Below are 18,297 nucleotides of genomic sequence, written 5' to 3'. Positions count from 1 at the left end.
CGCATCCAACTCGGATCAGCCGTTTCTGAGATTAGCGCGCATAGACAAACAGACAAACAGACAAACAGACAAACAGACAAAAAAAAAGTTAATTACATTTTTGGGTTCGACATCGACATAACAATAACCCCTGCTATTTTTTTTATTTTTATTTTCAATGTACAGACAGCACTTTTCTACGATTTTATTATATGTATAGATATATAGATAGATAGATGAAACTTCTAATGTTCTTAAAGCATGATAGGTAGGTAACTACATTACTTTCAAAAACTTTAATATGTGCCTATATGCAAGAGGTACGCCCTAAAAAACAAAAAGCGGTAGCAGGCAATAATGCCGGAGTCTGTGTTTCCTGATGCGTATAACCTGGGTGTCTTCAAGGCCCAAGTGAAAAGGTTACTTATGGGCAGACATGCTCCATCGTAGGCGGCATCATCACTTACCATCAGGCGAGATAGCGGCCAAACGTCGACACATCAAATATGTATAAGCAAATAAAAAATAAAATGAAAAGCACTCAATACTAAATCAAAATTATAATTACGAAAACTAACTTAAAATACAATTCATTACTAACTAAAAAAAAAAAAAAACTAAAAATGTCAATCCATTACTTAAAAAAAATCGGAGTCGAAATAAATTACAAACAAATAATAAAATAACCTACAATTTAAATCATACATCTAGAGGAAATAATAATCTTACGCCATTTGTCTTGACCGGACTCTTGTAGGGGGCAAACTTTTGTGGGGTCTTCCGAGGCGACTTTCTTGGGGTCACAATTTTCTTCTCATTTTTCTCTAGTTCCTTCAACTCTTTATACGCAGCCTCCAACATACGTTGCTTCCAGTCTTCGTAAGACTCTATTTTATCTTCTAAAACCTCATCTGTTTTAGGCATATCAACCTCCATTAAATCTTCATTTTCCGCTGAAAATATGCGAAAAAATACGTTAAAAAAGGTATTTTTCAGGATATTTCGGTTATTTTAATGAGGGAAAGTTATATTAAAGGTTTTTCTAGATAATAAGTGGACTAAAATAGTAAAAAAGGTATGTGACAGCGGTGGGATTCGAACCCACGCCCTTTCGGACTGGTGCCTAAAACCAGCGCCTTAGACCACTCGGCCACGCTGCCTACATGGAAATAAGTTGAAATTAGCGACCGTTTTATTATAGCAGGAATAAATTATAACTTAACGCTTTTCTTTTTCGAAGGGAGTAAGCAGAGATGCTCATATTAAGGTACTTAAGCTAAAGTAAGTAATCTTTTCGGTAATTATGTAACTAAACTTATGTACTATGATGGTAAACTTACTACCACAAATCTAGACTAGGAGAAAATAATTCGTGATGAATGAAGAAAACTTATTAATATTTTGTTATGACAAAAAATACTCAACGGGTCACAGGTGCGACTGTGTCTCTGATGACAGAAGGGTATTGAGTATCGACTTCGACTACAGTTCCCATTTCTTTTTTTGGAATAGGGGGCAAACGACCATACGTGTCACTTGATCTGACCTGACACCCGCAACGCCATTTTTTCACGTTTTTTTTTTAAATTTCGTACCTATACCTAGGCGTGACGTTTTGTTTTGGACTTAACAAGTTGTAAGTTGTGTATTATATACATTATAGTGCGAGGTATTTACCAATTTCAGCAGCTTTCTTAGTTTGTCTTCCCTTCTTCTTGGCGGCTTCGAAGTGGAGGTCAGTGAACTTGGTCCAGTCGGCGTCTAGCTTGGTCCACTGTGCAGGCTTCAGTCTTGACTTCTCTACTATCTTACTCTTTGGTACTTTCACTTTATTTAGCCTGGAATTATTTTACAAACATATTTAGTAATACCATAAAAAGAATAAACGGTTTTATCTAATGATTTAACCCTTAGTGAAAGCGCAGATCTACGCGAGACACAATGAATTTTCTATTGTGTCTCATATACCAGCATACAAGAGGTTAAGGCATGGGAGATGTATATTATGTGTACGTCGGGATGAATATACTGACCACTCGACCGGTGTGATACCACATCATCACAACAAAAAACTGGCGTTTGTCCTGAATTCCAAAAGACTTAACCCATTAAATATCCGTACCCTTAGTATGAGTTAGCTTTACGTTTAAAGTAATCGAAACGAGAGCGCGTTCGGCGCTCTGATTGGTTGGGTTATTCGAACGGGCCAATCAGAGCGCCGAACTCCGGATTAGGGTTATATTATTAAATTAGGGTTTTCGTCTGCGATCCTGGGGCACTCAGCGATCAACTCATAAAAATTGTGATATTTACTCATAATAGGTAGGTGTATAATGTATGTATTTATCTTACCTGCAAGCTTGATAAACAGCCATACAGACATACTGGGGCAGGTTTAGGTCCACTTCCTGAAAATATTGAAAAAAAAATTATATATACAGTCCAACACATAGGTTAATGGGTCTTTTGTATTACAGGTGATAGGCTGTTGTCGCCATTGTAACCGTTTACCATCTGATCAAATAAAGAATAAAAAAATACTAAAGTATCAACTGCCTCCTAGGTCAATAGCGTAAGTGCGACTGCCGAGCGAGAGGTGTCAATTTTCTTTTATGTAAAGTAAACAGAGCGGGAGATTTAGCGTGGTTGCTGCGTTATATGGAACGATGACATCGTTAAAGTCGTAAGTAAATAAAAGCAAGTGGTGAGATAGGCGAGCTGTTGTTTTGCGTGAAGGATTAAGGAGGAGGTTTTTCTACAGGTAGTCAACATCTTTCTGCTGATAATAATGATGAAGATGAAGAAAGTGTGGGAGAGCCATGCTTCGGCACGAATAGGCCGGCCGGAGTGATACCAGGCCCTCACAGAAAACCGACGTGAAATAAAACTTGCGTTGTGTTTTATCATATGAGTGAGGTTACCGGATACCGCATTATTCCCGTTCCCAAACCCCGATTCCCCAAACAAATTGCCGCACTTGTAACGCCTCTAGTGTTTCGGGTGTCCATGGACGGCGGCGATTGCTTACCATCAGGTGATCCATGTGCTCGTTTACTGGCTTATACCATAAAAAATTGTTATTCACCACTTTAGCCTGCCGCTGGTACTCTGCGAGTATCCTGTCAGCGAGGTCCTGTACTCCGGTGCACTGCAGCGTGAGACACAGCATGGTGGTGGTCAGTCTATCACTGTTCAGCTCCAGAAGATTTTGCACCACCTTCTTTGTGTTAGTATAAGTTGAGGTCTTGAGTCCCGAGTATTTTACTGCAGATTTCTGTAATGTATAAGAGATGGTATTTACAAACTGGTTATTACAACATGCAAGTAGGTATTTAAAGCCTTAGGTAGAACTTTAAGGTACAAACACTGAAGAGAGTAGAATGATAAGAGTTTTTCAATGTAAGAGAGTAAGAGTTAGTAATGTAAGAGTTAGTCATGAAGATTAGAAATGGGCTGAGTTAAATATTTTTATTTAACTCTTATAATATCTTTGTCTAGGCAAGTGTAGTGTAGGGCGCCCTCCAGCTAGGTGGAGTGACGATTTCCACAAGCTGTCTAGTAGTGGTTGGATGTGTAGAGCTGAAGATCAAGCTCTGTGGTGTGCCATTGGAGAGACCTATGTCCAGCAGTGGACGAGAACAGGTTGATGATGATTCTTCTTATTAGATATTAATTTATTATTTGATGTCACTGCTAGATTTCTTACTAATCATTATGAATTCCTTATTACTGTTGAAAATTTGATACATATGGTTAAATAGGTAAACAAATTAGTTTGAGACACAAACATAACAATTGTTAAGTAAATGCCTCTAGTAACAATGATCCAATAAGTTCAAATTAGATCAGACCAAAACTTACAATATCTATATCCGCTCCCAAAACACTAGCAGCCAAGTCCAAACAGATGACAATTTTACTGGTATCTGTTATATTGCTGCCTGCCATGTTCTTTGTCTGCAGCAGTCTCTCAAACTCTGCGGCTTTCCTGTAATCATGTACAATAAGGATGTTATAAGGATGATTGAAAAGCTAATTGAGCTAAGCATATTTTTTTTTTTTGCAATACTAAGTTAATATTATCATTCACTGGTGAAAAATCACTGATTCCGAATATGTATTTAACTCAATATCGCAAAAAATGTCGTTTAGCTCAATTAGGCTTTCAACCGTCGATATGAAGTCAAACTTAATGCATACAGTATTTCAAATAATCCCCAATTAGGCACTTTAGAAATGTCAAATTGGCAAACTAATGCTCAAACCTTCTTTGTGTGAAAGAGACCTTTGGTCAACTATGACCACTAATAGGCTGTTTATGTCATGATGTGGTGTGTGCCTCCCTGTTTTTATGTGATCAGAGGGGTGATATTATGTTACATTTTTGGTTATAGAATAAGTTTCAAAACTTTTTGCAAATCTTTGAACTCATAAAATATGATGTCTACGTTACAGACAAGCGTTCACGCAATTGGACATCTTTTGCTATGATATTAGCTGTTTACATACCTTAATGTGTGGGTTTCAGAGCGTGTCTAATGAGCCACCATATCAAGAAATAACCTAACTCATAGCTTTACAGTTCTATACTTTAAAACAGTATTAATGTATTAGATATTTGTAGGAAGGGATTAAGAACTCATTATCAAAGTAATAAAAGTATAATTACATTGTTTTAGAGGGAGTTTTCATTTAAATCGTAGTGTTTTTGTTTACTTACTTTAAAACTTTTTCTTCTTCGCCCAAACCCAATTTGGTTGCAATTAGATACAAAGTTTTGTTGTTAGACGCCATTGTTTTTACTTATTGCACACACTAATACTATAATTCCACTATTATCGTCACAAAATAAATTAAATTCACGATAAATTCATGCCATAACAAAGCGCGCCATTTGAACGGTTTTTGACGTTTCATAAGATCCAATCCGATGGATCCATTCAATCAGCTGTCATTGTCAGATGATTAAATTCATTCAAGGTCATTCATTTTCATTCCTCCGAGGCATAGACAAGAGAGGAGGGAGAGGGAAAATCCTAGTGATGGGTCGTGAAAATTCAATAAAATTACAAATGTGATTTTTGATTATCAAATTGTTTTATTTTTGTAGTGATTAAAATGATTTAAATATACAATGTAATTAATTCATTGAAATAAAATCATATTTCAGTGAAAATTTCAGTATTATTTTCAAATCTAAAACAATAAAATACAATGAATAGTCGACTAAAACTTAATTAATTCCCTATTCTTAACTATTTTCCGTATATTTCTTTCACTGATGTATATTTTTGAATGAAAATACAGTTTTCGATACATTTCGCTACTGAAATAAGTGAAAATGCATTTTTTTCAGAAATATGCACGACATGACATTGTTTATCTCTGTCGTTCATGGTCGGAAAATCTTCTCGATTCTCGATGACCACGCCCCTTTATCTCGATTTTGACTGAAGTTTCAATGATAAAACACCTTGCAATATCACAGGAGGCGACATGTTGATTTTTTTCTATAGGTTCTGTGAAGCCGATACGGATCGCTGTCATTGCTACAAAATGTCTTTGTAGTTATCAGGGTGTAGGTCATATAATTGTAGTAATATTAACTAATCCGTGCTAATTTTCATATGTTAAACGTATCGTAAAGAAAAAGAAGAGGATCCACTCCGCCCGAATCAGGGGTGTGTATTGAGTGATACATCGATATAGATTTGTATCAAAATAATCCGAAGCTATTTATAAATATTATTTTCTCAGCTTTTACTTATGTTCAAACGTTAATAGTAACGTCTGATCTATAATTAACTTGTGAAAGTTTATAAATATTACAGTATTCCATGGTGAAGTAGTGAGGCGACGCGGTTATTAGTGGCAAAGGTTGCCATTTTTTTAGTGGGATATAATCGTGTGTGGTGATATCAGGGCGTGATCTCAGTGCTCCGAGTTGCTTTGAGTCCGAGTCGGGGGCAGTGTGAGTGCACGACCGCAGTGTTCTGGTGCCCGCGCGACCCGCGAGCTTGATACGAGACTAAGGTAGTGTGCTGTGGTGGTTTTACAGGTTGAGATGCAACTAGTGTCAGTGAGCTCGAGGTAATAGCAGTGCGTGTTGTGGTCGTGGTGACGTGATGATGCGGTCGCAGTGAGGGGGCAGAGCGACACCACGGCTTCGTCAGTGGCGGGCGGCGCGCGGGGAGCCGAGTCTCCTTCGCAGCCCAACCAAGACACGGTGGACAACGCCACACCCACCTGCTGGTGAGTCCCATTACCTTGTAATATCACCAAAAAGTTCTGCTATCAAGGAGTCTTGATGCTCATTCATATACCTTGGTAGTCAAGTGAACTGTCAGCCTATACAGCTGCAACTGTCATAAGAGTACCACTTAAGACAACAGCACAAAAATAATTCTAGAAATTGTTACTATCATTAATTCTCTACTTAATTTCCAATAACATTTTTCTCATAGACTACCTAATTATTTTTCTAAAACCATTACTTATCAATCTAATACCTATTTAATTATCTGTTATCTATCTTTTTAAACTCAAGCTATGAAACACTACAATGCTCTTGACTCATTCTGCCTCTTCCCTAATTGTTAACATTGTATTTTCCTCATGAATCTCGTCTATTTAGGTTAGTGGTAAAACCAATTAGAATACCTTAAGTGGCTGTATTGCTATTTCATAACCTTTACATTGACAATGAATAGTAATTATAAAATCGTCCTTAGGTTAAATTGGTTACCGTGAATGTCATACAAAATTATTGTCAGGAGTTATGAATGGACTAAATAACTGGCCGGCTCTCCTTGTTTCTAGTGTATCTGTGTTAAGACAGTTTTAAAAAAAGAATGCATTCAATATATTAAATAGGTAATTCTGTTCCATTCTTAAACTTTTAATTTTAGTTTTTTGTAATTTTTGTCTTGTAAAATTAAGTTCTTAATTATTTTCATAAAACTTAAATCATATTCCTGATGTTTTTGACAAAATTAGGTATGTCAATTTATAATATAATCCACAACTTACTGAAAGAGTTGACAATGTTAAACTTAATCAATTTGAAACACTGCTTAATTATTTTTTTTCATAATCATAATTTTACTTTAGTAAGCAGATATTAACATTTTTAATTTGGTAGCTTATTTACATAACCAAAATATTATAAATAGATTTTACTAGATTTTATATATACTTATTAAAACTTCAATGACCATTTTTTTTTACAAATTACACATAAATCTCATAAAGTCAAATAATACCTCCTTGCTCAAATACATATTGTCGTTTGTGACACCACCTGTCTCTCAACGGGGTAGGCAGAGACAATGAAATCCCAAATTACTTGATTCTGGTTTATCTCTTTTGCTTAGGTTCAAAGGATAGTAACAAGGCTGAATCATATTTTATCTGTTGGTAGATTTAGTTACTGTGCTATTCCAAGCGACTGTTAGGGCAATTTACTCCAAAATTCATAAGTTTCTCATGTATAATGTTCCATTTTGGCCCTAATACAATACATATTACAATAATTATGTATTTAGCTATATAATATTCATAATTCTTAGCATCATCAATCCTCTGGTGAACTACGGTAATCTTCTACAAAACATTTGCCATAACCTTTTTTTGGGGGTGAGAAAATCATCCCATAACTTCTCCCGCCTTGGATGACTCTCTGATGAATCTCCATGCTTGCAAGTGGGTTAAAGTTAAATAAACAAGAATCAGGTTTTTCAGACTGCTGCTGTCTGGTTTTTCTCTAATATGTAGTCCTTTAATTGGCTCTGAAGACACCCATGAGTTGGCTAAGGTTTCCAAAGTTCTCTAGAACATGTAATTATTTATATATAGACCTGTTAATGAACATGGACTATTATAGTAGTTAGTTAACATATTAACTAACGGGTTATTAGGCCTGAATGCAACAGGCAACAATTAATGTCATACCATTTTCTGCCTAATTATTTAGAGAATTTAATGTTTGAGGAAAAACATGTCATTACTATTATTGGCTACAATATTAAATCAAATGGTAATTGGAACAGTTTAACATCCTATTTATTAGGAATAAATAAAATACCTATAGTTAAAATTATCCAAACTACTCAAATCCAAGGTTTCATGGTAATGTATGGGTAACATGCAATGTTCTTTATTTGATGTCCTAACTAAAATTGACATTGCATTGCATTTAAAAAGAAAACAAAATATATGTATGGCACACCATATTTTTATAATAACTACCATGAGACATACTTAATTAACAAAAAATCATGGTTTACTCTCATTTAATGGTAATAGAGCTAGCTAGTAGAGCTTTTCTCCAATAATTTCAAATTAATGGAGAAAAGTTCTACTAGTTTCAAGTCACAGAGTCATAAAGGGTATATCTAATATGGCACACCATTTTTGTTTATTCTATTAAATTATTTAAAAAAGGAATTTATACAGACTATGTTTTGTTTGTTTAAATATTGTTATGGAACATGCATAATGCAGATTATTTATTTTATGCTGGCATTATATTCCACAAGATAGATTTAGGTATAGTTTTTTTTAAAGGCATATTGCATCTACTAGTTTTACATTTTGACATGATTCTTATTCTTCTGCTAATGAATGTGTCATTAATGATAATGACATTGTCAGATAATGAATCTTATGGATGGTAATTAACTCAATTAGAAAGATGCTTTCTTGCCAGTTGATCTGGAAATAATTGTGTGGTTAGGTCTAAGTTTAACAGTACATGTCTTTATGTGCATAATAGTGATGATGAATATAATTAAATTGTAATTAAAACATATTCTCAAAATCAATTATTGTCATATTATCAAAAAAATATTATTAAAATGTTAGGTATATTGTTATGGCCTTATGGCTGAATATTTTGTAAAATTTTAGTTTTTCTTGGACTTTTTATGACTTAAAACAGTATAACGATTTTATTTTTCTAATAATAACTAGTGATAATACACCATAAGTATTAAGTAGATACTTAATACAAGCAGCTTTCAATTTACTTCCAAGAAATAAATGCCTACAATGATTGTTTTTGTTTTTAACACTGATTGATAAACAATGGAGTGCTAAGGTTGTTATATAAAACAATAATTTAACCACAAAAGGCTATGATGGGTTACATAGTATGACTCTATGACGTACTATGACGTATGACGGCGATAGTCCCATGCTATGACTAACGAGTTTTAACTTCGATGTAGGTACCTAAGTTACTGATAAGGTGTCAGTAGCTTCTATTCGAAACTTGGAGAAGTTGTAACGATACTCAATCTTTATGACTATCCACCATACTTTTTTTTTTTTGAGGGGTGAAAATCATCCAATGACTTCTCCCGCCTTGGGTAAGGCGAGAGGGAGTGTCAGTCATTTAATGATTACTTAACCTAGTCCTTAGCAATTGTTTTTGGTACAAAATCGTTACTAAGGAATAGTTTAAGTAATCATTAAATGTCTCTGAGTGCGGCGGTATGAGGAATTTTATAAAAGTAGTTGTTTGTTGTTTTTAGTGTTGCATTAAGGTTGTAATTCCCAGTTAAAGTAAATAGCAATTCACCTGGAGCAACTCTGAGTGATCCACAAGTTGTTTCGGGTCTGAGTGTCATGTGTATGTGAAATTGTATGTTTGTAAACACACCCATGACACAGGAGAAAACCCTAATGTATGGAGTGACATTTAAAAAAAATATATTACAAAGACTTTAGTAGGGATGTAGGTAGTTACACCCAATTTTTGCCATTAATTAAACCTAATCCCTATAATATTAAGATTAACAATTCACTGACTATAGATTGGTATCTACCTAGTAAAGTGATGCTAAAAAAAACTAAACTGTAGTATATACCTACCTAGTACTCCATTTATTACATAACAGTGTTATAAATAGCTTTTATATACATACATATGACATTGTGGGTGTATATCAGCTGTGTGGCCTCCCACACATTCATGGACATTTATAAAATTAATGCTATACATATATATAATGTGGTGTGCTTATATACGGTGATATTGTCACCGGTTTTCTAGTAAATAATGTAGTAAATTTTATATTGGGAGAATTGTTGACAAATTTTATTTGTAACTAGTTAGGTTAAAACTTTATCTAGATAATTCAAATAGTTATGCAAAATATTTTAGTATTTTAAATAACTATTTTATATATCTTAAATGACTAGAATTCTAGCAGCTGCGGACTACCTAGCGGGTTTACCGCTTTCGGGGCTCTCGAAAAGCAGGAGTAGGAATGGGGTGGTTTTAGTCAGTATGAGTCTGACACTCCCTCTCGCCTCGCCCAAGGCGGGAGAGGAGGAGGTCAGCGCGCTGACCGCGCGCTTACAGCCTTTTTATATTGACGTTATGAAATATATCATATGATATAAGATTTAATGTTCAAATATAGTTAAATGGCAAGTTTACTGCTGGGTGGGGGTGGTGAAATTAGTGTGATATGTATGTCCTTAAGCCTATGCAACTATGTATAAATTTCTAATAAATCATCTGACATAGGCTTGTCCAATATTGGCATAAATATTGTCACAAATTATAATAACAATATTGCTAACAATGTTTAGGATTTTGGTCACTAAGCATGATTTAACTAAATGACCATGACATTGCAATTTTATTCTTTCAACTAGTCACTCCGGCTCGGTTTCTCCCGCTCTGCTCGGCGCCTATTGATCATAGCGTGATGTTTTGTAGCCTATACTATATTTTATACCGTTCTCGATAAATGAATTAAATCGGACCAGTAGTTCTAGAGATTAGCGCGTTCAAACAAAGTAACGAATTCTTCAGCTTTATAGAATAGTACCTACCTAAGTTAACTCAATTCTTATATGCAACTCTATTTTTATCACGCTTTTTTATCCGTATGATATGTTGAATTAACCAAAAAATCGTGTAGCCTTAAGTTTGGGAGAGCCATGCTTCGGCACGAATGGGCCGGCTCGACTAGAGTGATACCACGGCCTCACATAAAACCGACGTGAAACAACGCTTGCGTTGCTTCGTTGTGTGAGTGAGGTTAGCCGAGGCCAAACCACTTAGAAAATATATAAAAATTTCCCCCTAAATTGGGCCTCGTCGGAAAACAGGAGAAATCACTCAGATATCGAATCTATTCCATCAGATAATAGCTTTTAGATTGATATCAATGCAACAACTTGAAAAGTCCAATGTTTACTCAATAGGTAATCTGTGTATTGTGTTGGTATTTGGGCTTTAATGTAATTTCGACTTTATGTGTGAAGGTAGAAGAGTGATTTTACAATTATTATTGTGAGGGCAAAGCTGTGAGTATGTTATAAAGTTACCAATATAATCCACGAAAGTACCTACTAAAGAAGTGTGGCATATTTTATTTGATTTAAATACTGTTTTTGCAAAAATACATCTGTCTAACTGCACTTCACTGCACGGTTGGTGCGGTGGCTGGGCAACCGGCTGCCACGTAACGTGTAGCGAATTCTATTCCCGCACGAAACAACTCTTTGTGTGATCTACAGATTTTTGTTTCGGGATTGGGTGTCTTGTGTTTATGAACTTGTATGTTTGTAAACGCACTCACGACACAGGATAAAATCCTAGAGCGGGGCAACGTTTTAATAATAAAATAAACTATAAACAAGTACTTACCTACCTTAATGAAGTGACTAATTTATTCTATGTAGGTCTATTATTATGACTAAGTGATTTTCACAGACGTGGTTTTGTATCTAAGGCCCTATGCCACTCCCCCCCCCCAAAAGCCGGGCAACGCACTTGTAGCTCCGCTTATGTTGCGAGCATCAATTTTATCCACCATCAGGTTATCCGCCTATTCGTTTATCCCATAATAAGTAAATAAACGTTTTTAAACTCTCTACCGTTATTAAATTACCTAACTATTTATTATCGAAAGCGTCAATACTAATAGCTCTACCCTTAATTTTATGAGACGTATATATGTTTCTTTATTTTCAAAACTGTTGCGTTTGCATCCCATAATACGTCTTACGTGACAAATTCCTTAAAAACAATTCCAATGAATTATGTGTCGCCCTATGTTTATTTATATTGACAGAATTAAATCAATAACAATGCATACGCAACAATTGAGTGTTCACCGTAATTACTCTTGCGCAGACATACAGACAAACAAACAAACTATGATTCAATGCAACCGCAAATGACTGGGTTCCCTTCCCTCTCACGCACCTTTGTCCTAAAAAACAATAACAAAAGTGAAGTTTGCAATAGATCGAAGCTTAGTGTAACTTAGTTTTACGTTGTGACGTTCGGCGTTCTGATTGGCTGTTGCAAGTGAACCGACCAATCAGAGGGCTGGATCCTTTAACGTTTCGATATTGACGTGAAAACAAATTTGCTGTAAGCACTCTGTAGGGGGGTTCCCGTTGTATCCTCCTTTATTGGACCAATATCAGAATTAGTCCTGTCCTCACTATTGCATGACGTGTAATTGTGAATCAAAACTCGGTATTATTTAGTTTACAAGTGTTCGTCTTCTAGTTTGGTCGTCATTTTAATAGTGGCTCCGAATAAAATATGTTTCCTTTAATCTTGTCTCTTTTACTGGCGATTTCTGGTTCGCGTTCGTCTCCTACTAGCCGGGAATTGGTGCTGTTGACTTCTACGAATATCGTGTGAGTTTTATATTAATGTTATTTTATCAGTTATTTATTGATATTATGTGTCATTAGTGTGTTTATGTGTATTTAAAGTAAATTTTCTATCTGAAATTGTGTTCAGTTGGTGTAATAGGAAAGTTCCATTGTATGGGACCCAAAAGTCCTATCGTAATTGGTGAATTGGTCGTAGCATGATTTTTTATTGCCTTTCCTCATTATATACACTATCCAGCGCAAAAAGAATTATTCAAATCGGATCAGTAGTTCCGGATATTAGCGCGTTCAAACAAATAAACAATCTTTTCAGCTTTATATATTAGTATAGGGGTCCATTTTACGTTTTTAGGTTTCCTAAACACTGCCCAAACGATCATTAACTTCTTACTGACTTATGTGAGTTACTTTACTCCCAATTGCAAAGTTATCAAGTTATTTCGACTCTTAATCAAGCCTACTGGCAATCATCTATACTTCTATAACTACTAATATACTAATATTATAAAGCTGAAGAGTTTGTTTGTTTGAACGCTAATCTCCAGAACTACTGGTCCGATTTGAATAATTCTATTTGTGTCGATTAGTGCATTTATCGAGGAAGGCTATAATACAACACGCTATGACCAATAGGAGCCAACAGAGCGGGTGAAACCGCGCGGAAGTAGTAGTACTGCACACATAGGATGCTATTGGTACCGGCCCTAACCATCCTCACAACTCATAATCATTTAGTAATCTATTTTCCTTTAAAAACATACGCGTTTGTTGTCATTCAATTAAAGTCATTATATTCATTTTACATCAATGGACGTATATGAACGGGATATTGACATCAGTAACTGCGCTGATACTACCATTGACGTTGGTGACCATAGTTTCCCTAATTCTACTTCGATAAACGTTTTTCCTTGTGTATTAACGTTTTTGTTTAATTAGTTTGTTAGGAATTCTATGAATTACAAATGCTATGCTATACCTAACCCGTCTTTTACCTATAAAGTTCCAAATTTTCAAAAACAGTTAGGTCTTAGTTAAATGGAAATAAGGTTCGATCACTACAACATAAAATTGGTAACATAATTAACAGAAAACAAGTGGTAATTCAAAAGGAATTGAGAATGTCCTAAAACTAACCAACCATCAAAGAACAGACAGTGGCAATGGTGAAGCCGAAGCCGCCTGTAAAGCTATGGATTATAGCACAACAGACAACATCCCTTAAAAACGAGGCCTTTTATTCAATATTGGACGTCTTCTAGCTGATGTTTATGAGAATGATGATAACAACACTAATATTTGTCGTCTTCTCTTTACGGTCTTAGGAATCTAGAGACAATAATCTCCCTCCTAAAGTAAATACAAACTCCATATATAAGTTGACTAAAAATTACGATTTACTCACGTAAATTAATGGAGAAAACCTCTACTATTTTCAGAGGGAAGAGTCCCTCTGTAAACTCAAAAATAGTGAGATTATTGTCAACGCGAGCAGCGTGCGCAGACGCCATGCGTGAAACAAACCGTGGTTTTTAATTAATTTAGTATGTCTCACGATAGTTATTATAAAAACATCAAAGTCAAAGTCAACATTATTTATTTGAAATAGACCGGGAAGGCACTTTTGAACGTATGCATACTTAAGTATTACGTGCAAAGCAGTTTTTGTGCGTAATACTCATACTAATAGTCGGTCGATAGGTTGGCAACCTATCAAGCAGTGCATACAGCATATTTGTCAATGTTTACTTCAGTGGATTTATGCCAAATGTAGTGTCTGTTGGAATTCTGCTTACCCCGCACTAGGCAATGATCTGCAGTTTTATTTTTGTATAAAATGTTTAGTTTTGGAAAGTTGTAAAGGCATTTGTCATTGTTCAAATGATTGTATCTAAGGACTTTATTGAGGGGGGATCATCCAATGACTTCTCCCGCCTTGGGCGAGGCGAGAGGGAGTGTCAGACTCTTACTGACTAAAAATCATCCCGTTTCTACTCCTGCTTTTCAAGTCGGAGCTCCGAAAACCTAATAGGCAGTCCGCAGCTCCGGATCGGGCATCAGCCCTATTGGGCCCCATCTGTGGTGGTCTGGCTCCTATAGTTAGTCGCTTAGTTCTACCCTTTACTAAGTCATTATTCTTACACTGCAAGAAAAGAGAAATGCAAAGCGTTCCCAACACAAGTGAATGACGTATTAGAATATAGCGTTATCAGATAAACACATAATACTAAAGGAAATAATATATCCAAAAATAACTCCGACGTCTCACAAATAGAAAATATCGTAGTCACAATTATGTATTATAAGTTGATAAACGAGACAAAATCCTTTGTAGATTGTTATCTCGTTACTATAAATATGTAGGTAGGTATGTATATATAGGTATATCGTGTAAATAATATACCTTTATCTAAGTATTCTATCATTTCTTAGTAGTGTATTAAGATGGGATAAGGCATTGTGAAGTGTTTTTGTGAAGGAGAAAATCATCCTATAACTTCTTCTGCCTTAGATGACGCCAGCGGGATTGTCAGAGTCTTACTGACTGAAAACCACCCCGTTCCTACTGCCGCCTCAATCCTGGTAACCCGCTAGGCAGTCCACAGCTCTGTGTCGGCATCAGCCCTACTGGGCCATTAGTATGGATGAAAATGAACTTCCCTATTCTACCACACAAACAGCCCATGGCAGCCCACTGCAGCACTAAGAGGGTTTTACATAAGAGGGTTTATTAGTAAAAACATGAAAATTCTATAGCCTAAACAGCGAGGAATTCGCAAGCCATTTTAAAGAGAAGATCTCCTAAAAGTAGAATACTAACAAACAATTTTTTATGTTGTAAACGTACTAGGATCTTAGATTATAAAGGTAGTTTCATAGAACCATGCCGGCTCGACCGAAGTGATACTGACTGATACCGCGGCCTCGCAGTAAACCGTGAAGCAACCGTGTCGTGCTTCGCCGTCTGAGTGAGGTTACCGGACGCCATTTTGGTCTGAGAATTCCACTCATCACCCATCCCCAAATCCCCAATAGGCTGGCAATGCATTTGTAACTCCTCTGGTGTTGCAGGTGTCCACACCCTTTGCTTATTATTATGTGATCCGTCTGCTCGTTTGCCGACCTACATAAAAAATATTTTCCACAAAATAGTTAGTCTCATTTATAGAGGTCAATTCAATAGTTGAATGACCTGCTTTGATTAAGTCTTTATATGTAAACTGTGTATCGCAAATCATAGCAAACTGAATAGACATGACAGTAAAGAAAACTCATATCTGGCACATGATTTAAAAATACTTTCCTAAATAAAAGTACCATTAGGATGGGATAGACAGCGAATTAATTCGGTCAAATTATAGTCATTCAGTAGTTTTTGCTTGCGATTTCTTTCACGTGAAAATTTTGTTCCAAACGGTAGCTTATCTTTGTGTCAAATCTTATTCTAATTCGTTCAGCAGTTTTGGTGTGATTGAGGGACAAACGCAAACGTCCAGGATATATCGGTATTTTTGGGTTTATGCTGAAATTAATATTATTAGTTAATCTTCGCTGGATTTTTCTGTATCACCCAAAGGTTGACTGTTGAAAATTGCTCCTTTTGTTATCTCTATACCCAAAAATTAATCGCTGTTGGTTATTCTCGCCAAAACTCTGAAACGACTGGACCGATTATGCCAATTTTGGTCTTGAAATATTTCTGGATATCCAGGGCAAGTTAAACAAAGTGAGAAAAATGTTTGAGGCAGCTACATGCCAGGCCAGCTAGTATGCGATAAAATATAAATATGTACCAAATAAAATCACAATTTTCTACAGTATTTTTGTCATTGAATCTCAAACGTGGCCAGATGGACTCTTTTAACCGAAAGGTCACTGTTAACATGTTAACAGCATTCCTTTGTTGAAGTCATTAGCACATAACTCAGCTTATATTGCCTGCAGTGTGTCACACAAACTTGCAGTGAAAGTTCCTTTCTAACTGGCCGAAAATTATTCTCTGTTACTCTTTCGGAAAAACCGAACGATTCCGAACCCGTTCGGGTGTATTCGGGTCAATGTTCCTGCGATGTTTCTAGGATGTATTGACCGTCTTATTAAAAAAAATGTATTGATAGTTTAATGTTTTGACAATGTTAGGAGAATTGGATAGATCAATGGTTGATATGAAGTTATGAAGAACTCGTGCTATATTTAATTTGTTGTCAATCAAGAAAATTCATATTAGAAAAACCTTTTTTTACGATATGGAAGACTTTTAGGAATAACTAATTCACATAACAATGAATCCCGTTTTCCTTAACACGTTTAGATTTTCCCTTTACACTAATTTTGTTATCACAGGTCTTGAAATTAATATAACAAATATCCTGTAAATCCAAAAAATCGTTTCAACAACAATTACACACACTCCGAAGTCAAAATTATTTATTTCAAATAGAACAGGTTGGCACTTTTGAATTTGTCTCGTCTATCGGTCAGTCCTCTAGTGAAGCTATTTGCTCTTTCCAAAGTGTAGATTCCTATGGAGAAGAATAAGCAAGAAACTCCATAGGTTACTCTTTTTCAATCAGATTCACGATACAATTCTTGTTTCGATTGCTTCAACTATGTGAGAACAATGTAAAGATCCATGCTATCCCTAATTAGATCCTAAAGGGTTGCAAAAAGGACTGGTAGCCGATATTTCTAGTACCTTCTATAAATAGAACGATAGCGGGGTAGAATCACAACTAGGGGGTAACCTCGGGGCAATGCATAGTACTAAGTGCCATTCGTATCGATTGCTTTTTACCTGACTATTTTGTTTATTATTAACGTTTAAAACCCAGAGAGGCAGTTGCTTGAAAAAAGATTTTATGCTATTGTATGTTTTCTTTGATGTCTTTTGGCATAAGTTAGGTACAATATTTTTCATGTATTAAGTACTTCTTTAATTAACTGATTGCATAAATCTTAAAGGAAATCAAGTTCCTAACGAAGACTTTAACTTTTGTTTGTTTAAAATTGACGTTTCTTCTTTAGCTGTGTCTGCAATTTATCCGGAGCTGCGGACTACTTAACAGGTTACCGGGGCTCCGGCTTAAAGTAGGAGAACGAACGTGGTGGTTTAGTCAGTAACAGTCTGACACTCCCTCTCGACTCGCCCAAGGCGGGAGAAGTCATTGGATGATTTTCCAACCTCAAAAAATAAAAAAGGGGTGTGTAATCTGCATAAAATCATTATAACGTCAATCTCGATTCTCAACAGCTAAATTTTAGAACAAAATCTTTGCCAATGTCCTCGAAATCTCCATAAATTGACATCACAACAAGCTTAACCCATGCTGTACCGGGACGCAAATCTACGGAGACACAATGTGTTTTCTATTGTGTCTCATACACCGGCAGGCAAGAGGTTAAACTATCCCCATGTCACTTTAGCCCACCCGTACTCCCATAGCACGTTTCAAAATCCCTTTGAGACAAGTATCCGCCACCATGGGACCTCTATTTAATCTAATCAAAGAGCTCGCGTCAGTGTAATCACAAGCATTACACTGTTATCCCATTGTCATAAACCGATTACTAAAGAAAAAAACTATAATGGTTGCCGTGGGATCCGAACAACAATGCTGTATATATAGATCGGATAATTTTGCTCAATTATTAGTTGATAATAAGCTT

General features: G+C 35.8%; 2 protein-coding genes and 1 non-coding gene across 7 annotated transcripts in view; 1 reads left to right on the top strand and 2 right to left on the bottom strand.

The window, feature by feature from the left end:
* Positions 1–523: 523 nt before the first annotated feature.
* Positions 524–4,906, bottom strand: LOC118277346 (origin recognition complex subunit 6). The gene is made up of 6 exons (XM_035596097.2): positions 4,700–4,906; positions 3,841–3,967; positions 3,065–3,253; positions 2,332–2,387; positions 1,657–1,817; positions 524–932 (listed from the first exon to the last, which is right to left on the bottom strand). Exons 1-6 carry the CDS (start codon positions 4,771–4,773, stop codon positions 679–681), a joined length of 861 nt encoding a protein of 286 aa, XP_035451990.2. The 5' UTR covers positions 4,774–4,906; the 3' UTR covers positions 524–678.
* Trnal-uag (transfer RNA leucine (anticodon UAG)) lies at positions 1,060–1,139 on the bottom strand. Its single transcript has one exon. It is a non-coding gene; the product is annotated as a tRNA-Leu (tRNA).
* A 515-nt stretch (positions 4,907–5,421) lies between the features above and the next one.
* LOC118277347 (guanine nucleotide-binding protein G(s) subunit alpha) overlaps positions 5,422–18,297 on the top strand; it is a 40,496-nt gene continuing 27,620 nt past the window's right edge. For 2 of the 5 annotated variants that reach the window (XM_050696335.1, XM_050696333.1), the window contains exons 1-2: positions 5,448–5,660; positions 6,038–6,231. The gene's annotated coding sequence lies outside the window, so the exon portion shown is untranslated. The other 3 variants (XM_050696336.1, XM_050696334.1, XM_050696337.1) reach the window with 3 other exon arrangements.

Source organism: Spodoptera frugiperda, chromosome 10, assembly GCF_023101765.2.
Source record: "Spodoptera frugiperda isolate SF20-4 chromosome 10, AGI-APGP_CSIRO_Sfru_2.0, whole genome shotgun sequence".
NCBI lineage: Eukaryota > Metazoa > Arthropoda > Insecta > Lepidoptera > Noctuidae > Spodoptera > Spodoptera frugiperda.
Note: the sequence above shows the minus strand (reverse complement) of the source record. Positions and strands in the feature narration are given on the sequence as shown.

Excerpts from the sequence above, each read along its gene's own strand:
- LOC118277346 (XM_035596097.2), bottom strand. The coding sequence starts at position 4,773 with ATGGCGTCTAACAACAAAACTTTGTATCTAATTGCAACCAAATTGGGT. Across the intron at positions 3,254-3,840 it reads TGGGAGCGGATATAGATATT|AAATCTGCAGTAAAATACTC; the intron begins GTAAGTTTTGGT and ends TATACATTACAG. Across the intron at positions 1,818-2,331 it reads GCTGTTTATCAAGCTTGCAG|GCTAAATAAAGTGAAAGTAC; the intron begins GTAAGATAAATA and ends AAATAATTCCAG.